This window comes from Amblyomma mixtum, chromosome 4 (genome assembly GCF_055824585.1).
Source record: "Amblyomma mixtum isolate Tamu chromosome 4, ASM5582458v1, whole genome shotgun sequence".
Taxonomy (NCBI): Eukaryota; Metazoa; Arthropoda; class Arachnida; order Ixodida; family Ixodidae; genus Amblyomma; species Amblyomma mixtum.
Window position 1 is genome coordinate 2473556 of NC_143015.1, and position 23877 is coordinate 2497432.

Genomic DNA, 23877 nt, shown 5'->3' on the forward strand with positions numbered 1-23877 from the left:
CGCCGAATTCTTGTCCTCTCTGGATCTCCGTTCTGGCTATTGGCAAGTGCCGATGTCTGAGTCCGACCGTCCTAAAACGACATTCGTTACCACTGACGGCCTATATGAATTCACCGTAATGCCATTCGGTCTCTGTAACGCTCCCGCCACGTTCGAACGAATGATGGACAACATATTGCGCGGCCTCAAGTGGAACATTTGTCTCTGCTACTTGGATGATGATGTTGTGTTTTCGCCCGATTTTCCGACGCATCTCCAGCGCTTGCGCCAGATATTGAGCTGCCTCACCCGTGCCGGCCTTCAACTTAACCTCAAGAAATGTCACTTTGGCGCCCGGCAACTGACAATACTCGGCCACCTCGTATCCAAAGATGGCGTCCTACCTAATCCTGGCAAACTCCGTGCTGTGGCTGATTTCCTTAAACCAACTTCTACGAAGCAGGTGCGCCGATTTGTGGACCTCTGCTCCTATTTTCGGCGCTTTGTCCCTAATTTTGCCTCTATTGTCGCGCCCCTTACGAAACTCCTCAATGGTCCGGCCTACCTGTCTACGTGGTACTCTGCCTGCGATGAAGCTTTCACTGCGCTCCGTCGTCTTCTTACTTCACCCCCTATTCTTCAGCACTATGACCCCAGTGCTCCTACTGAGGTGCACACCGACGCAAGCGGAATTGGCCTCGGTGCTGTCCTGGCCCAGCGCAAGCCCGAATTTTCTGAATACGTTGTTGCGTACGCCAGCCGTGTTCTCACCAAAGCAGAGTCGAACTACACCGTGACTGAAAAGGAGTGTCTGGCCGTAGTGTGGGCTCTCACGAAATTTCGCCCTTACTTATATGGCCGCTCGTTCACCGTCGTTACTGATCACCACGCCTTGTGTTGGTTGGCCTCCCTCAATGATCGCTCAGGACGCCTTGGCCGCTGGCCACTGCGTCTTCAGGAATTCGATATTACCGTAGTCTACCGGTCGGGCCGCAAGCACTCTGACGCCGACGCCTTGTCACGCTCGCCGCTGCCCTCTCCTGCGCCCTCTTCCCTCGAATCCGATTCTCTACTCGCAGCGCTCACTACTATGGACATGCCCAATCAACAACGCCAGGATCCATGGATTTCTTCCTTGCTCGATGCCCTTCGTGCAAACTCTACGTCCTCCTTCCCTCGGGCCCTTCGTCGCCAAGCTTCCCATTTCGCCATCCGCGACGATGTCCTGTCCCGCCGCAACTATCGTCCGGACGGCCGAAAGTGGCTCCTCGTGATTCCCCGCCATATTCGGTCTGAGATCTGTGCGCACTACCACGCCGACCCGCAAAGCGCTCACGCTGGATCGCTAAAAACCTACGAGCGGATACGCCAGCGGTACTACTGGCGGGGCATGTACAACTTTGTTCGTCGCTACGTTCGCTCCTGCACAGCCTGTCAGCAGCGGAAGTCGTCACCTCGACCCTCGACTGCCCCGTTACAGCCATTACCATGCCCGGCTCACCCTTTCGATCATGTGGGCATCGACCTATATAGGCCGCTCCCCTTCACGACCGCTGGGAATTGATGGATTATAGTCACCGTGGACCACCTCACTCGGTATGCTGAGACCGCTGCCCTACCTGCGGCTACTGCTCGCGACGTCACCTTCTTCCTTCTTCATCACTTCGTCCTCCGTCACGGCGCTCCGCGAGAACTTCTCAGTGACCCGGCCGTGTTTTCTTGTTTGAAGTTGTTCGCGAGCTTCTCGATGCGGACCACTCAGTCCACCGTACCATTACCGCTTACCACCCCCAAACCAACGGCCTCACCGAACGAGTCAAGTGCACTCTTGTGGACATGATCGCCATGTACATTAGCTCCGACAGCTCTAATTGGGATCAAGTCCTTCCGTTCGTTACCTATGCGTATAACACCGCATCTCAAGCAACCACCGGCTTTTCCCCATTCTTTCTTTTATTTGGACGACAGCCTTCCTGTCTGCTGGACACAATCCTTCCCTACAACCCCGACAGCTCAGAATATACTTCCCTTTCTGACATTATCCGCCATGCTGAGCAGTGCCGCCAGTTGGCTCGCTCCTTCACCGCCGGACGTCAAGGGCTCCGGAAACATGAGTCGGACCAAGACACGCCCGCTACACACTTCCACACTGGACCCTTGGTCTGGCTCTCTGTTCCGGCTGCGTCCAAATTTTCGCCCAAGCACATTGGTCCTTACCGCATCTTAGAGCGTACGTCACCAGTGAACTATATCATCGAACCGGTGACACCTTCTTTGGAACATCGCCGCCGTGGTCGCGACGTCGTTCATGTCAGCCGCTTGAAGCCTTATTACAGCCCTCTCGTCGTCTCCTCGCCTTGAGTCTCCAGGATGGCTCCCTCTTTCCGCCGGGGCAGTTGCAATGAAGAAGATGGCTCATCACCGCCACCAACGACGACGAAGCGCTAGCGCCGCCCGTGAAAGGCTCGTGCTGGCGAACTGCCGCTTGTGTGCCGGGCTCTCGCCTCGCTGGTTCCTAGACGACTTGCGCCCGGGTCTTCGTTGCCAGCGCTTCAACGTACCAATAAACCACTTTACACTGCTTTTGTCATGTAAAGACTGGCAAGAACAACCACGGCAGTTGACACCGATGTGGCGGGCAGCATTCTTGACAGTTTTTCTGCTCCCTCACCCTACCGTTCAAACAACGACCAGTTTGGCCAACATAGGAACCACCACAACTCAAAGGGATCGAATACACCATATTTTCTACACACTTCACAAATTTAGCCTCATGCTTTTTTGTGCAGACGGGTTCAGCTTCAATTGACTTTTCGGGGCCATTTGCGCGCGCGCAAACTTCTCAATTTCACAGTAGCAATTTTACATGTACCGTTGCCCTGTTTCACAAGAAATAATGTCTGACCAACGTGCCCATCAGTTATTGTTGTAAAACTAAACCTTGATCCGAGGCTTTTTTCCTGGCTCGGAATATTTCCTTTGCAACCGGTCTCAATTCGTAATTGCTAACAATACTACCTCCCCATCAACCGCCGTTCATTCGGGAGTGCCACAGGGATCTGTTTTAGACACTCTTTTATTTATTATCTTCATTAACGACCTACCTAGTTGCGTAACCTCGAACATACACTTATACGTTGATGACTGTATAGTTTTTCGCGGTATTAACGACACTAAAGACGTGTCCGCTCTGCAAAATGATCTCCCTACTATAACAGCAGGATGCAACTTATGGCTAATGGAACTTAATTATTCTAAATGCAAAGTTCTACGTGTCTTCCACACATCGTCTACTACGGGTGCAGATTGCCTAAATAATACCATACTCGAGGCCGTCACGTCATATCGCTACCTCGGTGTTCATATATCTTCCTCTCTTGCAATGTAGAAGAACTTCTTGCTGGGCGAGTTGGTGCATAGCTTTCTTGGGATGGCGTTGCGCACACGAACAAACGTACACAGGAAGAGGCAGAAGACAGAAAGAGCGCACTTTGCGCTCTTCCTGTGTATGTTTATTCGTGTGCGCAACGCCATCCCAAGAAAGCTCTCTAAATTGGTCGTCCATATTAACGCCATAATTAATAATGCTAACAGCATGCTAGGATACCTACACCGGAATTTCTGCAATTTCTGTACCTCCCTAAACTCATGTTATTTAAAACCCTTGCCTGCAGTAAACTACAACACACATCGCCAATTTGGGACACCAGCTACGCAAATCCAATTAATGCGCTCGAGCTTGGCTATATAACGCCGCCCGTTTCATCCTACTTAACTTCAATTGTACTGTAAGTGTCACCTCCATGAAAAATACCCTGAACCTCCCACCTGTAGCCTCCCGTCGAAAATTTTCACGGTTACGTTTCATAGATTTTTTTACAACTGTCGCAATCTACGCGATCAAATGATATCTCCGCCGTTTTTCATCTCTCGACGGCTAGATCACGTTCACAAAATCGGTATAACGTCGCACGAAACAAAAGCTTATTCTGAGTCGTTCATTCCCCGTACACACCAGACTGGAATCACCTTCCCGGAATGACAGCCTGTATTCAAGACAACCTGCCCTTCCGTAACAGTTTAGCTAACATTGTATACTAAGGCTCACAACAAATGTAATTATTGTTCTCCATTACCTTTGTTTAGTTTAGTTACCTTTGTTTGTTCTCTTACCTTGCGCTTACAACTTATGCTCACTTCTTTTACTGAATTGTATAACCAGGAACATGACGCTTGTGTGCTCAATTTTTTGTTTTTGTTCTCTTTCTATAATTTGTAACCACTCCCCTCTGAAATTCCATTGGCCCTGAGGGTATCAATAATAAATAAAATAAAAAGACACCTGTCAGTTACCACAAGCTTTGTGCATTTCAAAGAAATTCATGCACAAAACCTCATAGCTTTATTGAAATAAAAATGATCAATTTTTTATTGTTACATGCTTTTTCTAAGCTCGCTCATTCACGCTGTCCAGTGCTGTCCCAGTCAGTTTCCTAGCTGCATCTCCTATGAGCGAAGAAAACTGGTCTTGTTTTGGCTAAAAAAGAATTTTTTTTTAATACTCAATTGCGTCAGACACCCATTTTAATCAAGCCCACTTATAATGGCTGGAATTATCATCAGCGTTCCTTTATTAGCAGCAAAAGTGCTTGCATATCAAGTTAGGCATTAGGTAAATGACACTGCATCCCAGTAAAAAAAAAAAAGTCTAAGCCTCATTGCCTAACCGCTGTTACAGCCAACAAGTTGGCACCTCAACAAAACGGAGAGTTGAGCTAGTTGGTACATGTTGCTTGGAAAAAACAGCGCTAAGACGAAGGACAAAGAAAAGAGGACTAAGAGAGGCTTAAGAGGCGTAACACTTCTTTAAAAGGGGCTCCGTCGTCAAACTTGGCCTTGCATTACAGGAACTGTTCCCAGAATAGCCAACCTGATTCTTCTGAAAAATCATGTACCCACATTTTTAATGAAACTAGGATCCTGTAATGAAACTAGGATACAAAGATAAACTAACACGGGCAATCCGTGAAGCCTTTCATATCCAAAAAAACAGTGACTCGTGCGTGAGCATCCCCTCTTGAACAGTTCATGACTGTGAACTAAAGTATCTTGATCCAGGTTATTGATGTATCTTTGTAGCTTTTGGTGTTGCCATGCGCTCTTGGTTGTCGATGGAGTATATATTGCGTGTTGTTTCTAATAAAGCTTACAGTTGATAGCGCCGGTCCTGTAGTTCTCTTTTCTTTGTCCTTCGTCTTAGCGCTGTTTTTCCCAAGCAAGTTGGCACCTCAAACCTGCCCCCACTTCCAAATAATTGCGATTGAGACCAACGCAGAAATCAGACTTTCTGCCAAACCCCATTACACTGCCACGCAAAGATGGAGGCAAAAAATAATGGAGCAAGAAAAATGAAAACTGTTGGTAACAGCTTGAAATCAAGAGATGGCCAAAACTTCTCTGCTCGGGGCACATTATAAAACCTGACAGTGCGGACTCCGGCCGCAATATAGAAGAGACTACACAAAAGACGTTCCGGCTCTCATACGCAAGCCTTGTTCACAGTAAAGAACGACAAGCGGGGGCGCCAACTTACGTATCCTTAAAAAGGGGGCGCGGGAATCGTGCTTAAGCAGTTGTCGGGTTTCCACAGGTCGTTTGTATCGTCAAAGATTCCAGGTGAAGGCGAGGGAATTTCTTCTTTTCTGTCGCAAGAACATGTCTTGCCCCAGTCGATAACATGCTGTTTCGATATGGAGTGCTCGGCGATAGCACTGGAAACCACTTTTCTCCTTTTAACGTCGTTTTGATGATATTTTAGGCTCCTTGCGAAGTTGCCAGTTTCGCCAATATAGACGCAGTCTCAGTCGGAGTAGGGAATGCTGTAAACCACGCCGGGATATTTTTTTTTGCGAAAACGTCCTTTACGTTCACCAAAACATGTTGCGGTTTTCTGGTCGGAACCTGGGCAATGTCAACATTGATGGTGCGCCGAGTGCGTGTCAACGCCTCTCTGAATACGGGGGTGTAGGGAACAACGGCACATTTCAGGGGCAAGACACAGAAGTTTCACTTTTTGGTCGACACAGCTGATTCTCGACCGATGCCACGAAACATCGATATGCCACGCACATCGAATGAATGGAATCTCCTTCCTTCTTCGACAGCCACCATCAGAGATCATAATTTATTCAAGAATGTTATAGCTAACATTGTTTAACTAGTTGTATTTTATACTGTGTTGTTTTTCCTTCGTCTGTTTTTTTTCTTCTTTTTCTCCTCTTCCCTGAGCGCCTTAGCTAACAATGTATGTGTAGGAGTCATGTTTGTAGCTTGCCGGTTTTAATTAACTCCTGTTTGTTAAATTGATTTCATTTTTTGTAGGGGCCTTTTCAGTTAAGGATCTCTCAGACTCGAAGGCAATAGAGCAGGCTTGTACGGCAAGGTCAACAGGGACGCAGGTGAAAAGCTACTTGACGTGAAACGAGACTAGGAGCTCGTCGTCCGGTAATATGCCGCTTACCTTCTGGATGAAGTGAGTCGAATTTCGCACTTGTGTCGAGCCGCAAGCCACAAGAGGCGAGGTGATGCGATGAAGGTAATCAGATAAGCTGTAGAGGGGGAAGCGGCTGTTGTAAACGATTAGACGCATCGGCATACCAGTGTTGTGCACTTTGGGAGGGCCGTAGAGGGCGGCGGCCGAACCGTTTTTGCACAAGAGCTTGAGGTAAAGTGGGCTGTGGTTCGGAGGGATGAGACTGAAGACGTTGGTGAGAAGTTTCTGTAAATCACGCTGCACTTTGGCGGTTGGGTCCCTGTCCAAACAGCAGTAGGTGGTGCTAAATTGAAGTAGGTTCTGCTTACATAGTCTGTTCGGTCCAAAAGGACAGTGGTGTTGCCTTTGTCGGCGGGAAGTATGACGAGTTCCTTATTGTTCCGAAGACTCTTAACAGCTTGGCGCTGTTCCGCTCTAAGAGGGGGGCAGAATCGTTCCGGGCGGTACATGGGGAGTAACCTGATGGCACGAGTCCTTGCTTCATCTGGACGTACTGTGTTCACTTGATTAACAGCGTTCTCCACAGCACACAGCAGCTTCTTAGCCTCCAGGGTGGTTGCAAGGTTGAAATTGAGGCCAAGGTTTAAAATGGAGAGTTCAGCGTTGCTAGGGTTATAGGACGAACGTTGTGGACAACCTTTACAGGTGCAGCTTTGGATGTAGTTGACGGTGACGGGAGAAGCCAGTGTAACTTGTTTTTGTGGGAGGCTTTAGCATAACGGGAATGCAATGGAGACTTATGATTAGTATGCAGTTAAATGCTGGCAAATTAATCCGGGTAGAGCAGCTGTAGTCGACAACGAGCGAAAAAGGCATCATTTTCTCGGGCTCTACGCTTCTAGTGGCACTCAAGTATCCTTGCTTGAAGAAGGGATCATTCAGCTTTGGCGACAACACTGTGTCTAACGCGAAGCGAACAAGGAATAAGGGCCAGGAACTTGCAGGTTCAAACGGCACCTACAGCTCAATCTCGCTTGCAAGTCCCTTGCCCTTTTTCCTCGCTTGCTTCGCCTCATCCGCCCAGTCTGTACAAGCTCCGGACAAGTGTTATCGCCAAAGCTGAACATTCCCTTCTTCAAGCAAGGATGCTTCAGTGCAAATAGAAACTTAGAGGCCTAGAAAATGAAGCATTTTTCGCTCGCCGGCTACATTCGCTCTACCCGGGTGAGTGTGGAAGCATTCAATTGCATGCTAATCATAAGGCTGCAATTCATTCCCGTTCTGCTGAAGTCTCGCAGAAAAACAAGTTACACGGGCTTTTCCCGTCCGCATCAACTACGTACAAAGCTGCAACTGCAACGGCTGCCCACAACGTTTCGTCCTATAGCCCGAACAACGCTAAACTCTCCGATTTATACCTTGGCCTCAATTTCAACTGTGGACCTGCTGCCGAGAACGGTGTTAATCAAGTGGACGCGGCACGTCGAGATGAAGCAAGGACTCTTGCCATCAGCGTACTCTCCAAGTACCGCCCGGGACGATTCCTTCCCCCTCTTACTACGGAACATCGCCAACCTTTTAAGAGCCTTCGCAACAAGAAGGAACTCGTCATACTTCCCGTCGACAAAGGGAACACCACTGTCCTTTTGGACCAGACTATGTAAGCCGGATGCATAACCTACTTGAATATGGCAACACCTAGTGTCGATTGGACAGGGTCTCAACCGCCAAGGTGCAGCGCGATGTGCAGAAACTTCTCACCAACGTCGTCAGTTTCATCCCTCCGACCCACAGCCCACTTTACCTCAAGCTCTTGTGCACCAACGGTTCGGCCGCCGCCCTCTACGGCCCTCCCAAAGTGCACAACAATGGTATGCCGATGCGTCCCATCGTGGACTGCAGCCGTCCCCCCCCTCCCCCCACAGCTTATCTGGTTACCTTCATCGCATCATGTCGCCTCTTGTAGGTTGAGGCTCGACACACGTACGAAATTCGACTCACTTCATCGAGAAGGTAAGCAACATATCACCTGACGACAACGAAGTCCTAGTCTCGTTTGACGTCAAGTCGCTTTTCACGTGCGTCTTTGTTGACCTTGTCGTGTAAGCCTGCTCTTCTGCTTTCGAGTCTGATAGATCCTTACCTTAAAGAACACCTACTGACGTTCCTGACCTATGCAGACTTCTACAGTTCTGCTTCAGCAACACGTATTTTGTATTTAAAGGCTTTTTTTACCGTCAACTTTAAGGCACTCCATGGCTGCCTCTATCTCCGTTACCGTCGCGAACCTCACCATGCAGTGTATTGAACGCCAGGCCCTTGAAACCTTTGCTCAGCCGCCAAACGTTTTCCTCAGATACGTAGTCGACTGTTTCTGCAATATGCGAAAATGGGCTTTGCCTGCCTTTTCGTCGCATTTCAACTCCTTTGAGGACACCATTCATTTCACCACCGACGTCGAGGCGAACAGCGCGTTGCCCTTTCTAGACGTCTTTTAAAACGCGATAGTGGCGAACTATCATTCAGCGTTTTTAGGAATCTCACCCACACGGGGCGCTATCTTAAATTTGGATCCGTCCACACAGCCTCATATAAGAGATCGGTTGTTGCCACCTTATTGAAAAGGAGCCAACGAATTTGCAGTTCTCCGGAAGACAGGGCAGAAGACTTTCACATGGTGCTGCAAGAACTTTCACGCATTTACTATTGAACATCTTTCGTGGAATCGGTCGAAAAACAGCTGTGTCGACCAAAAAGTGAAACTTCTGTGTCTTCCTTCCTTAAATGTGCCGCTGTTCCCTACACCACCGGAATAAGGGAGGCTTTGACAGGCATTCTGCGCACCATCAATGTTGACATCGCCCACGTACCGATCAGAAAACTGCGACATGCTTTGGTCAATGTAAAAAGCGTTCTTTCAAAAGAAAAATATCTCGGCGTGGTTGTCGTCATTCAGTGACGCTTCCTTGAACGTACCGGATGCTGCTGCCGCTACTGAAACGAACGACTGATGCTAACGGATGATTGTCTGGAAGCTCCGAGCTAAGCGCCCAAAGCCGGCGGCCGAGGTTGCTCGATGGATGGATGGATAGGAGCGCACCCCTTTGAAACGGGGTGATAGCAATTGCCACCATGCTCAGCTTTTCTTTGTTTATTTTTTTATAATTTTTAGAATTGTTATTTTTATATTTTTATTTTTATTCTTTGTGTTACTTTTTTATTTGTTAGATTTTATTTCTTTTTTTCGCGGCAGCGGCGCGCAGCTGCTGCGCGGCGTGGCTTGGATCTGCTGGGACAGCAGCGACGAGCTGCGTCGGGCCCCAGTTTTCTCTCCGTCTGGCATGACGTCACAACAGAGGTCAAGCTAAAGGTCAAACGTGAATCCGCCGGGACGACGCTGAAGGCTAAAAACATAGCGCAGTATTGCTTTCGCAATAAAAGGCGGTTCCATCCGGTTCTGCGTTGGCTACCGTCGTCTGAACATCATTACACGTAAGGACGTTTACCTTCTCCCTCGTATCGACGACTTCCTCGACTGCCTACAGGGCGTTGAGTTCTCGCCTTGGACTTGCGCTCTGGCTACTGGCAGGTGCCAATGGCAGAGACCGATGGCCAAGAAACTGCATTCGTCACACCCGACGGGCTCTATGAATTTAATGTCATGCCCTTCGCCCTCTGCAATGCCCCCGCCACATTCGAGCGCATGATGGGCAACCTACTCCGCGCACTTAAATGGCATACATGCCTTTGTTACCTAGATGAGGTTGTGATCTTTTCACCGGATTTTTCGTTTCACCTACAGCGCCTTGAGACTGTTCTTCGCTGCGTGGCCGACGCTGGCCTCCAACTATATTTAAAAAAAAGTGTCGCTTCGGAGCTCGCAGCTCACCATCCTCGAGCATGTCGTGTCCAAGGATGGCGTTCTCCCGGACCCGGCAAAGTTGCGAGCTGTAGCAGAATTTCTGAAATCCACTTCTGTAAAACCTCCGCAGATTCCTCGGCCTCTGCTCCTATTTCCGCCGCTTTGCCCGCAACTTCGCCACTATCATCGACCCTCTGACCAAGCTCTTTTCCGGCCACGACATTTCAGCCTGGTCGCCAGCCTGTGATGAAGCCTTTACGACACTCCGTCACCTCATGACCACTCCGCCAATTCTGCGCCATTTCGACCCTCGTTCTCCGACGGAACTCCACACCGATGCCAGCGGCGTCGGCCTCGGTGCAGTCCTCGCGCAGCGCAAGCCTGGCTTTGATGAATACGGTGTCGCATACGCCAACAGGACAGTAACAAAAGCTGAAGCCAACTACTCTGTCACTGAGAAGGAGTGTTTAGCCATCCTGTAGGTGATCGCCAAATTCCGCCGTTACTTGTTCGGGGGCCCTTTTGATTATTGTCACCAATCACCACGCCCTCTGCTGGTTGTCCTCTTTGAAAGATCCCTCTGGTCCAATGGCGCGCTGGGCTCTTCGACTTCAAGAGTACCGCATCCGCTTGTTCTACCGTTTCGGCCGTAAACATGCCGATGCTGATGCTCTCTCACGTTCCCCTCTGCCGACTGAGCCGGTGCCTTCTATATCCGCCTCGAATTATTTGACGCTTGAGCCCGCTGATATGGCTTCCGAGCAACGCAGAGACCCGTTGATCACTTGCCTATTGGATTTCTTAACTGACTAATCGTCTCGACCTCCTTCCCGTGCTCTGCGTTGTCAGTCCCAGCATTTCGCCATCAGAGACGAGCTGATTTACCGCCGGAACTACCCTCCCGATGGTCGCAAGTGGCTGCTTGTCGTTCCGACCCATCTGCGCTCCTTCATTTGCTCGTCATACCACGATAATCCCCAGTGTGCCCAAGCTGGCTTCTTGAGGACCTTCACCCGTCTACGACATCGGTACTTTTGGCGTGGGATGTACCGTTATGTGCGCAAGTTCGTTCAGTCCTGCGCCGCATGCCAGTGCCGAACAAACCCACCTCGCTGAACCGCCGCTCCTTTAAAACCACTGCCTTGCCCAGCGCAGCCCTTCGAGCGTGTTGGCATTGACCTCTACAGCCCTCTTCCCAGCACATCAGCCGGCAACCACTGGATCATCGTCGGCATCGATCATCTTACTCGCTATGCCGAAACGTCACCTTTACCATCTGGTACAGCCCACGACATTGCATCTATCATCCTCCATCGCATCATTCTTCGCCATGGTGCTCCCAAATAATTGCTGAGTGATAGAGGTACGATCTTTCTATCTGAAGTTGTAGAAGCTCTCCTTCAGGAATACAACTTCGTTCACCGCACCACCTCCGGCTAACAACCGCAGACAAATGGCCTGGTTGAGCGTTTTAACCCCACTCTTGGCGACATGCTGACCATGTATGTGGCTTCCGATCACTGCAACTGGAACCACGTTCTAGCTTTCGTCACCCGTGCTTGCAACTCCGCTCCTCAAGCCACCACCGGATTCTTTCCATACTTTCTCCTGTACGGTTCTCAGCCTTCTTGCACAATGGACACCATTCTCCCTTACCGACCTGATGCTTCTCAATTACCGACCCTTTCTCAAGCCGCCACTTATGCCGAAGAATGCCGCCAACTTGGCCGGTCTTTTGCTCCACACGCCCAGCGGCAGCAGAAAAACACCCGTGATCCCTCGGCACTTCTTCCCACTTATCTTCCTGACTCTTCGGTCTGGCTCTGGGTTCCTTCCTCAAGTCCCGGCCTTTCCTTCAAACTTCTCAGAAAGTACCAGGGCCTCTACCGCATTCTTAAGCAGACATCCCCCGTCAATTACCTCATCGAACACCTTACTCCGTCCACTGTTCATCGTCAACGAGGCCGTGAAATTGTCCACACCAACCGCCTCAAACCATACTACGATGCCCCCGTCGTCACACCACCCTAGGCCACCAGGATGGCGCCTTTTCGATCGGGGGCAGTTGTAAGACAGGCCTTCGGCTCCCGAACCCTCAGCGGCTTGCTTAACGAAGACGACGACGAAGACAACGGTGCCGATGCTTGTGCGTGCGCTGGACTGATCGCTGCCTCTGGTTTGAACCGAGAGTGTACCGCTAGCCGTTCGCGAAGCAGTGCCTTCGATGGTTGTGTGGTGGTGTGACACTTTTATTAACAGCCTTTATGGTAGGCGTTCAATAGGTCCTGGGCCATGGTGACGAGAGCGCGTTGCAGTTTCAGATCCAGGGAGGCAAGCCAGATGGCCAGGGGGGGGGGGGGGGGAAGGTTAGGCGGGGGACTGGACGGATACGTGGCACTGTGTAAGGCAGTGTTCTATGTCTGCATATGTGCGTGGACAATTTGGGCACAGGTGTGGAACTGTGCCGGTACAGATAAAGGTTGGCTGGTGTACGTAGGAGATTAAACTGCATTCGGCGAAGAATGAAAGCTTCAAGGATCATTAAGGATGAGTGTGGTGGTGGTAAATCAGCTAAGTCGAATTTTTTCTGCGTGTATTATTCGTCGACATGTGTCTGTAAGCCCTCACCGCCTGCGCCGTCGGTGGGCTCGTGCATGGGATCCCCGGCACCCGGTATAGTATCGTAGGCAAGCTGGTGAGCCAACGCAATGCCGGGGATGCCCATTTGACCAGGTATCCAACGAAGGGTCACCGGTCGTTGCATGGCTTAATGCTATGAGGGCGGCATCTAAGGCCGATCGGGTAGGGAAAGGGAGGGCTCTTTCATGGAAGGCGCGCAGACCTGCCTGCGCGTCTGTATAGACAACGTATGCGGGTGCGGGGGGTAGGGTGGCACAGTGTGTGATGGCATCGGCAATCGCGTGTATTTCTATGGCGAGCGTGGAGGGTGGGGAGGTGTATGGACCGGTTGTGTGAGTGCTGGTTGGAAAGAAGCATGGGTGGAGGAAGAAGGCTGCTGGGGAGCTCGCGGTTTCCGTGAGACAAGTGTCTGTGCAGATCACCGGCGCAGCGTCCAAAGGTTTCTTTAGGTTGTATGCTTGTGCCTGGCGGCGGCCTGCGTGTGTGTGGGGGTACATGTTGCGAGGAATGGGTGCGAGGCCGGAGTTAGGGGAGCAGATCGGAGACTGCGGTGGGTCTGGGAAAGTGGTGGGCGCGTAGGGAGTCTGGGATAGTATTCACCGCCCAGCTGGTGTACTGTGCAGGCGGATGATTTGTCTCTCCCTGTGCAGGTTAAGGAGGAATGGAAGGGGATGGAAAAAGGCTGTTCTGTACAGAGAGTCTGTAGAAGCCTGAAGGAGAGTCCTAGTGTGGCTTTGTATAGTGTATTGAGGGCTCGGATTAGTTTTCTTTGTTGTGTACTTGTAAGTCGGCAGTAAGGGCTATAAAACAGGAATTAGTTCTGGGCCAGCGCTTGATCAAGGCGCCTGGCGTGTGTCTCGGAGAGTCGGCCATGTTTTAAGACTACGCGGTGGAGTAAGTGTTTCATTGAGTGGCATGTGCGTATGGACAGATTGATGCCACAGTGAAAGTGTTAGAGGTCAGTGGCATACCCAGGATGCGACAAGAGTCGACACGAGGGATGCGCTGTCCGGCTAGCGCGAGGGAGATGGAGGGGTTCATCGTACGTTGATATCGACTGCGTGTTATGAGTCGAAGTTCAGATTTATGCGTAGCGGGTTGCAGGCCCGCTTAGGAGAGGTGGGAGTAAATGGTGTTAAGTGCCGGTTGGAGTGTAGTTTGGACCTCTCCCGGTGAGCCAGTGGTGATCCACAAGGTGAGATTGTCTGCATAGAAAAGGAAATGAAGGTCGGGAATATCGGAATATAGGGCGAGCGGGACCATACCTAGGTTAAAGAGAATGGGAGAGAGGACGGCGCCCTGTGGAGTGCCACGAGTGAGTGGAAAGGGGTGAGACAGTTTGTCGAGATAGCGGATACGAGCGGAGCGGTGGGAGAGCAAAGCTCTAATGTAGTTTTACATGTGTCCGCATTGCATGTCAGCTAGGATGGCGAGGATGTGGTCGTGTGATATGTAGTCGAAAGCCTTGCGTATGTCAACTGTTACTAAGGCTTTGACTTGCGCAGCGTCTGGAGCATTAGTGCTAAAGAAGGTGTGTTGAGGGAGAAAGAAAAGCTCTTGGGTGGAGAGTGCTCGGCGAAAGCCAATGAGGGTGGTGGAGATAGTCGGTGGCGTGGAGATGGGAAGTGAGGCGGGCAAGCACCATGTGCTCCATGAGCTTGCCCGCTCAGGAGGTGTGTCACTGTGTGACTGAGACTTCGGTATTGTCTTGTTTTGTTTTGATTATGTTTTTATTTTTCTGATTTTTATATTGTGCCCGGCACACAGTGCTTTCTTGGACTGTTACTGTGACCATGACTTTGCAGTCACTTGGGGTTTCTCTTTTTTATTATTATTTATTCCGCGGACTGCACGTTGTGCTTTGGCTGTCTGCATGCGACTAACGCTTACTGTGATGAGCCTTTTGTTTTCTCTTCTTTTGAGTTTTTTTAACTGCCCTGTTTTTCGCTTAAATTTTTTTTCTTCTTTGGAACATTTAGTTCTTTTTAGTTGATTTTGAATTGGCGTTAAGCCTGTAAATGCTTTCCTAGTCAGGGCATCCTCTTTTTTTATGCTTTTCTACCTTTTTTGAGAGGACCAATAAAAGAGTGAAAGGATTTCTGTATAAATGAGACCAGGGACGATGTCCAGTCCACTAGCAGGGTGTCAGAAGTCCAGGCGTCATTAATGACACTAAGAAGAAATGTTTGTGCTTCGGGGGAAGGTTCTTGAGAGTTGGGTATGTGATTTTGTCTGCACCGGGGGCACAGTGTGTGTTACAACGTGTGAGTGCTGTGTCAAGTGCTGTATTGCATGAAGGGGACGTCTAGTGCGGGAAGGGCTGGGCCATGATATGGTGAGTTTAAAGACGATTGTGAAGGTGGAAAATAAAGTTGTTGCAGATTAGTGAAAACCTCTGTTGGAGTATGGGAGGCGAAAAGGCGTTCGAGCGTGGGTGTGGGATGAGTTTGTGGGCCTAAAAGGGAGCGGAGAAGGTACCATGATTTTTTTTATGTAAAGTTCCGTCTAAGCGGTCGCATGTTCATGTCCAGTGTTCGGTGTCGAGTGTCTTGCAGTGCGATATAATGTCGTTCCGGAGTGCTTGTATTCTTTCGCGTAGCTGTGTGTTGTGTAGTTAATGTGTGTTGGAGATGTGTTCTCCGCTTCCACAGTCGTAGAAGTGTAGGATCAGGGTTGTCACGGGGGGTAGGAGTGGCAATTTCACGCGTGGCTAGGGGCTGGGTGTTTCTTAGATCAGCGACCCATGAAGTGTAGTCGGAGGGGTTAGACTGGGGTCGGGTTAAGAACCGGCGAAAGTCTGACCGCGAAGTGTGTCGCACTTTCAACCGGCGTCTGGGGTGTTGTGTGGGCATGTTGATAACATGGATGGATTAGTCACTATGTAGGTATGTGTTAGTATTGTGGCAAGTAACATGCAGAATGTGTAGAGCAATGGTCAGGCCGGGTGTGGTGTCTCTGTGATAGAAGGAACCTTGTCTAGTGGGCCTAAAAAGTCAGTCAGCAAGGAGTAGTGTCGAGAGTATATTGCCACCTAGCATTGCCAGGTGGCGCATAGCTGCTGACGACGTCGAAGTAGGGCTCGCGCCGTGTGGAATCTGTCGCTTTTGCTGCCCAGCTTGCGTGGTCCTGTCTTTCTTCGCACTTGGTATTAAAGCCCCTTCGTCAACAAGTACGTTACAGTCTGGTGGAGGTGCTGGGTAGCAAAAGTGACAGATTCCACACTTGGGATGAGGTCCTGCCGTATGTCACCTTCGCCTATAACACCGCCCTGCAGGAAACTACGCGCTTTACACCGTTCCGCCTTGTGTACGGACGTGAAGTCCAGAGCATGCTTGATGCCATGCTCCCGTGCCCAGAGATGACCAACTCGACCCAGACGCTCAACAATTTGCACAAGAAGCCCGTCAGCTGGCCCGCGTGCACATCGGGCAACAACAGAGCACCGATGCGCGCCGTTACAACCTTCGCCACCGACAGGTTGACTGCAAACCCGGTGACCAAGTCTGGGTATGGACTCCTGTCCGTCGCCAAGGCTTGTGCGAGAAACTGCTCTGCCGCTATTTTGGCCCTTACAGAGTGATCCGGCGTGTGAGTGACGTAAACTATGAAGTGGTTCTGGACGGTGTTTCGCAACCTCGACCCCGAGAGCCCAGCTCTGACTTTGTGCACGTTGTGCGGCTTAAACCGTACTATACTCGGTGACGCAGACGTGTTGATGACTTGGAACGCTTTAGTTGCGGAACTTTGCTCGTTTTTTTGTTTGTTTTTTGTTACGTCGACAGCGCTCTTCTTTTTCATAAGGGGGGAATAATGCCACCTAGCATTGCCAGGTGGCGCATAGCTGCTGACGACGTCGAAGTAGAGCTCGCGCCGTGTGGAATCTGTCGCTTTTGCTGCCCAGCTTGCGTGGTCCTGTCTTTCTTCGCACTTGGTATTAAAGCCCCTTCGTCAACAAGTACGTTACAATATGTGATTGGGGAGTAAGCGTCCTGCTTTGTGTGTGGTTCCGTAGCCCCACTCTGTGTGTGGTGGGCTGAAGTCACCTGCCACAAGGAGCGGGGAAGTGATGGTTTGGAGGAAGTCGAAAACATGGGGTAGGAGGGAATGCTGTTTGGGGGGTTGTAGAAGTTAACGATAATGGTGGGGCGTGATGTAGGTGCAAGAAAGAGCTCGACGGCAACTAGTTCCTGTGTGAGTATATCAGGAATTTGGAGGACTGATAATTTGTGGTCTCTTCGGATATATGTTGATATCAGTGGTGTTCAATCCGTAGAACTTGCATGAATCGATCTGTATACCGGGAGGGTGCGTTCGCCTCGGGTTTCCTAGAGTAGGAGACTAGAGGGGGTGGGGAAGGGTGAGGAGATGTTGGGAAATCGACGTACGTGGCGTACGGATGCATAGGCAGTTCCATTAGAGAAGGCTATTAAATGGGGGCGTGTCATAGTATGATGTGTCTTCGGGGTTGGGGCTCTGAAGAAGGCCAGAGGGCTTTTTGTTTTCGAGGAGTGGAGAGTCAGATGGTGAGGAGAGGGAGGTAAGTATATGTTGAATTTGTTCTATGAATTCCGCCTGCTTGGCGGCGGCGTTGGAGAATGTAGTGACTAGAGCTGTGAGCTGAGTTATCTGCAGTGTTTGTGTCTGGATTTGTTGTTGCAGGGCCTCTTGGCGTTGTGGTATGGTGTCAAAGAGGGAGGTGAGGTGGTTCATGCTTGTCTGAAGGGCCTGCATGTCGAGTCGAAGCTTGGCTAGGGTATCGGGTTGTTGTGTGGGGGTCATGGAGTGCGCCGGTGCAGGTAGTGGAGTTGAGGTAGTGGGACGTGGCACACCTGGATGCGGTCGCGAGACTGGTGTTTCTTGCCTCAGGACGCTGGTGGCATCCGTACTGGAGATTGGACTCTGGTGGGAGACAGGATCTGGGAGTAGGATTTATTTATTTTATTTATTTATTTATTTACCCTCAAGGCCTAGGAGGCGTTACAGAGAAGTGGGTACAGGGGTTGAACAAAATTCCAACAAAACAATTTGAAAAAAAAAGAGATAAAGCACACGCGTACAGGCACTCCCGCTTGGGCAGCACTGCTGCCTACAGTATTTGGAAATAAATAGAAACTGAAACATATCTTGCAGGGCTCAAGAAAAGAAACAAAATGCTCCAGACACAGCAAACAAGTGATAAGAAAAAACATGAAATAAGCAGGCTAGACAGTCAAAAAAGTTTTCAACGCGTCTTTGAATGCCACAGGATCTTGAATATAGACAATGGAGGGGGGAAGGTGGTTCCAGTCCGTTATAGTTTTTAACAAGCAAGAGTAAGAAAACAGATTTGTACGGCAGTGTGGGGCGCGAACTTTATATGTGTGATCGACACGCGTTGATATGGAAGTAGGTTCAGAAAAGAGTTCACTTTTCAGTAAAGGGTTATTGAAATATTTTTTTTAAAAGAGGCACAAACGGGAGATCTTCCTTCGAATGTGCAAGTTCGGTAAACCTAGTTGTGATTTCATTAGGGAAACACTTGCAGTACGGGCATAATTAGACAGAATGAAGCGCACTGATCGATTTTGGATTGCTTCGATGTCGTAGGTTAGTGTGGAAAGAGCTGGGTCCCATATTGCGGAGGCATATTCTAGTTTCGGTCGAATTAATGTTTGATACAATATTACTTTGAGATGATTTGGTGCTTCAGAAAAGTTCTTACGCAGATAACCGAGAGTGCGATTAGCATTGCTCGTAATATATTTCACATGAACATGTCATGAAAAGTTGTTTGTTATATAAACACCGAGATATTTATAGGATGTAACATTTTCCAGAGCTATGGAGTTAATTCTGTAGCAGTAAGGTATAGGCAGGTTGGTACGACGGGATATTGTCATGATTTTGCATTTACTAGCATTTAAAGTCATAAGCCAATCGTTACACCAGTGTTAGATCGCGTCAAGGTCGGACTGCAGGAGTATGTTATCATTAGCGTTTGTGATTTCACGAAAAAGAACGCAGTCATCGGGATAAAGGTTTATGGATGAGGAAACACAGTCAGAAAGGTCATTAATATATATTAGGAACAATAACGGGGCCAAAACAGAGCCTTGTGGGACACCGGATTTTACAGAAGAAGTACATGAAGTAAAATTGTTAGCTGTAACAAACTGGGAGCGATTAAAGAGGAAACACTCAATCCATTTCATGATGCAGGGGTTAATGTTCAGAATGCTTCATTTTAGAAGGAGCAGGTTATGGGGGACTTTGTCGAAGGCTTTTGCAAAATCGAGGAAAATGCAATCAATTATTGATCCATGGTCGAGAGAGGAGGCTATGCTGTCAGTAAGAGATAATAGCTGTGTTTCACAGGAGTAGTGTTTGCGAAAACCGTGTTGGACAGGAGTAAAAAATGAGTTTAATTCGAGGAACGTTATAAGGTTAGACTAAATTATATGCTCTAATAATTTGCACGGGAGGCTCGTTAATGTGATAGGTCTATAATTAAGAGGGGAATGAGCATTACCGGATTTGAAAAGCGGAACCACCTTACCCACCTTCCAGTCCTGAGGCAAAATGGAGTGCTGTAGGGACTGTTCAGAAATGCTGGCCAAAATGACAGATGAATATACCTCAGTGTTCTTCAAAAATTTTGAGTTAACCTCATCAACACCACAAGAAGACGAAATCTTCAAACCTTTTATCAATTTCATTACTCCGACTGAATCTATGACGATAGGATCCATTGGCAAGAATGTACGATTGCGTAGCTCGGGTGTGAGAGCATTCATGACATCTGAAAATGACTTAGTAAACATGTCATTGAGTACATTACAGCATTCGTTACTGGGAATGACTTGACCTTTATCGTCAGCAAGTGCTATGGCATTTTTTCTGGGCGGGTTGATAACCGACCAAAATTTTGAGGGGTTACTTGAAAGAAGGGAAGGAAGGGTGTCATTAAGGAATGATTTCTTTGTTGGTTTAAGGGCAGCGCGATACTGCGAAGGGACGTTGCGGTATGCAAGCCAAGTTAAAGGGTTGTTGGCCAACTTGGCTCTACGGAAGAGTCTTTTTTTTTGTTAAGTAGTCTCTGCAAAGAAGTTGTGAACCAGGGGGACCATTTCTTGCTTGACAGGCTATATAATGGTACATACTTACTTATTGATGCCTTAATTTTGTTCCAGAATAGAACCCAATTTTCGTCGACTATACGGCTGAAGAAATCTGGCATATAAGTATTGACAAAAATTTCAAGTTCTTGATTAATTGCTGAATAATTGGCTGTGCCATAGTCTCTGATTCTTTTAGATTCGTAAGTTGGATGTGGTGTGCGGTTAGCTGATATTATAAAGTGGATACTGCAGTGGTCACTCAGGCCTGGAAAGTATGTGATCGAGTGCACGAGATTAGGCGCCGTTGCTAGAATTAAGTCAAGTAGATTAGCTGAACTCGGACCAATTCTGGTAGGCTGCGATAAAAGTTGTGTCAGACCGAAGTCAAGGCATAAATTCACAAAAGATGCGCTCTCGCCGAACGCGCCCTTGATTATCCGAGTGTGCTGTGACCAGTCGATTTTCGGTAGATTAAAGTCGCCAAGCAGGAAAAGTGGGTTTGGGAGAAAACGTGACATTAAGTCGTGTAAACCATCGTGCAGTTCATTGAAAAATTCTAAGGAGGCGTTTGGTGGTCTATAGCACAAGCAAAACAGAATATTCTGGTGATTTAAAAAGACACGAACATAAAGGATTTCTAGGGTAGAGCTAAGCACAATCTCATTCGACAAAAGATCAGCATTCACAGCGATAAGAACTCCACCCCCTCATTTGCCCTCCCGGTCACAGCGATAAATACAGTTTTTCTTTTCACAATCAAAAAGCTCTGAACTGTCTACTTGATCACAGAGCCAAGTTGCAGTCAAAAGGGCAATATCAACAGAGCATGAGTCAAAGCCTGCAGATAAAGCTTCACGCTTGTTAAGGATACTTCTAACATTTGAAAATAAGAAGGAGTGGTTGCACTGCAATACATTCGAAGTACGTCCTTTGTTAGCATAACGACGTGCTTGTCGATGCTTCGGAACTAGATCTCACACGTGCCGTAACGGGGTCATTGGTTAAGGGTAGCTCGCAGACGCTATCAGTAGCAGATGAATACACATAGCATTTACTGTTCATAAAAAGTTTGTTGTGGCGTATGGAAAATTGGCTTCCGCTGGCGTTTGCAAAGTCATACAACTTTTTACGCGAAAACCTTATTGCTTTACAAAAGTCTTCGTTAACAGACACTTTAGAATCTTTGATCTTGCTTTTTGCGGCCAGAATGCTCTTCCTGAACTTAGAGGACAAAAATTTCACAATAATTGGTCGGCACTTCCCAGAGACAAATTTTCCTAACCTATGGGCGCGACTTATGCGCTAGTCGCTCGAGCCAAGCTCTAAATCCATTGCTGTGTTCAAAAGCGAGCAAATTTGTTTTTCGGCTTCCGCCCAGGTTTCGGAGGCATCATCAGGAAGGCCATGAAAGATTAGGCTCTCTCTTCTGGAACGGTCCTCAAAATCATCTAGGCGATCGGTTAATGCAGCGATTTGAGAGGTAACACTTTGGGTAGCATAGTCCTCGGAAGTGTGCAAAGAATTTTCTACTATCGAAAGTCTGTTATGCATGTCTGCAACCTGTTGCTCGAGAGAAGTCTGAGCTTGCCTTAGTTCCTTCAGGGAGGACATAACTTCATCATGTTTGGTGTCCACTTTTTTATGCAGCGACTTAATCAGCGAAACCAATTCTTCGTATTGTTTACTGGGATCATCTTTGCAAGGACCGGGGTTTGACTCGACATCGCCACTCGTGAGCAGCAACTTTGCAAGAAGAACACATTCGCAACTCAATGAAAACAGCACTCGTGGGCATGGAAGCAGCATCAAACATTGTTCGACCTTTTTGAGTAAAGCGAAGGTACGTAGCCTACCTGCACGAGAAAGCGGAAAGGTGTCTGGTTGGTGTGCGTCATTGCAGCGCTTCCATGCCCACTGAAGGGGTTGCCAAGCTGGTGGTGCTTTAAATACTGCGTCGAGGATGCGTGTCTCGATGCGTACGACGGGTCTGCGATGAGCCAGAGGACGCTGGCTTGCAGGGACGATGTTGACGGCTCGCCGAGGGAAGAATTCCATGGGCACTGGAAAAGGGCGTCTCCACTAACCGGTGGCCGTAGCAGCGTTCCAGGCGAAGCGCAAGATAATTCCAGGGTTGCAAATACAGTTGTAATCTGCACGAGAATGCGGAAAGGCGTCTGGTTGGTGTGCGTCATTGCAGCGCTTCCATGCCCACTGAAGGGGTTGCCGAACTGGTGGTGCTTTAAATACTGCGTCGAGGATGCGTCTGTCGATTGGTGCTGCAGTGGTCGGTAGTTTGGGCGTTAGGGAGCATTGTTTTCTTGGTCTAGAAGGTGCTTGCAGGACATCTGCATAGATATTGGCAATTCCAGTGTGAATGGTGAACGGACGATGCTTGCGAGAGGAGGGGTTTGTAGTGGTTGCGGGGATTTCAGAGCTACTGCCCGAGAGGTGGTTTGGCGGTGGGTCACAAGGTCTTTGTGGAGGACTGTGCTCGGGCTTGGTCCTGCTGCTTGCGGACAGGGCAGGTGTCGGCAAAGGTAGCATTGTTATTTTGACAGTGCAGGCATTATGGGGCACAGGGATGGGCAGCCTTCGGGTGGAGAAGGGTGGTGGTAGAGGTAGGGGAGAGGGCTTGGGTGGAAGGGCACTGGATCTCTCTGGGCCCATATTGAAGGTAGCGAAGACAGAACAATGCACGGGGACAGGGTGGTCACTGTTTTAACATCTGAGAAGTGTTCATTTATATCAGCGAACTGTGTGTGATGCTGTAGATATCATGTTATTAGTGATATAGCCTTACTACGAATGCCATTGTAGTTAAATTTCTGGAGCAATATTTGATGATTAACGAGGTCAAAAGCTTTGCTGAAGTCAAGAAAAATACCTAATACTATACGTCAGTTCTCAAAGTTATACAATATGATTTTTTTTTTCAGAGAGAAGGGCAAATTCTGTTGATCTGATTTTTCGAAAGCCATATTGCGACGGGCTTATGATACCGTTGTTGAGCATTTGCGGGGTCGCAGCGGAGCACCAGAGAAAGACGACCAGCGTGGCAGGCTTCTAGTTCCGGACTGCCCGTGCCGGGCGTTCGCCCCGAGCACGCGCTGTCCATCTTTATTTTTTCCTAGCGCGCGCTGTAATGCTGATCTCAGCGCCGACGCTTTGTAGCATCGCCGGGCGCTATACGGCCCCCCGCCTAGACGGAACGGCGAAATTTGCGCGCCGACGGGGCAGAGATGGAGTAGCCAGAGATGGAGAGTCCGGTAAGTTCATGTCAGGTGCCGGGAAGAGCCGTCGGGTGGAGTGCGCGGGCTCAGGTGGACGAGCCTGGCTGCTTCGCAACGGGCGAATGATGCTGGGTGCCGAGTTGACAAAGGACATGGGGGCAGGGAAGGCCATGGTGGGGCCGTCACCGACTGTAGTGCTGCCCGCGGACACAAGTGTCGTCGGTGTTGGAACGTTGGAGCCGGTGTCGGTGGGAATCTGGCGCGCCGAGTACGTCGTCACAAGCACTGGAGCGGGCGAAACGGCTCCGTGGACTGAATGCAGATGTGGTGCGACAGCAGCAGCTGTAACAGTATTTGGCACAGGTGTGACCGTCGACACAACGGTGACAGCCGGGACGATGGCGGAGGAAGTTGCAGGGCTCATTGTCAGGTGCTTGGGTGAAGCGGGATCGACAGTCCGGAGCGGTTGGCCAGGGATGATGCGCGTGTGAGCATGGTCGGCGGTAGGTGGCTGCAAAGAGGTTGTTGCAGTGACAGGCCATGCAGCTGAGACGGCTACATCAGATGGCTGGCTGG

At 49.2% G+C, this 23877-nt stretch overlaps 1 protein-coding gene across 1 annotated transcript in view; it reads right to left on the reverse strand.

The window, feature by feature from the left end:
• LOC149345490 (uncharacterized) overlaps nt 1–10374 on the reverse strand; it is a 38364-nt gene extending 27990 nt beyond the window's left edge. The window contains exon 1 of the mRNA XM_089586091.1: nt 10362–10374. Within this exon, the coding sequence (XP_089442217.1) occupies nt 10362–10374 (13 nt within the window). The remainder of the gene's footprint in view (nt 1–10361) is intronic.
• Nucleotides 10375–23877: the final 13503 nt, after the last annotated feature.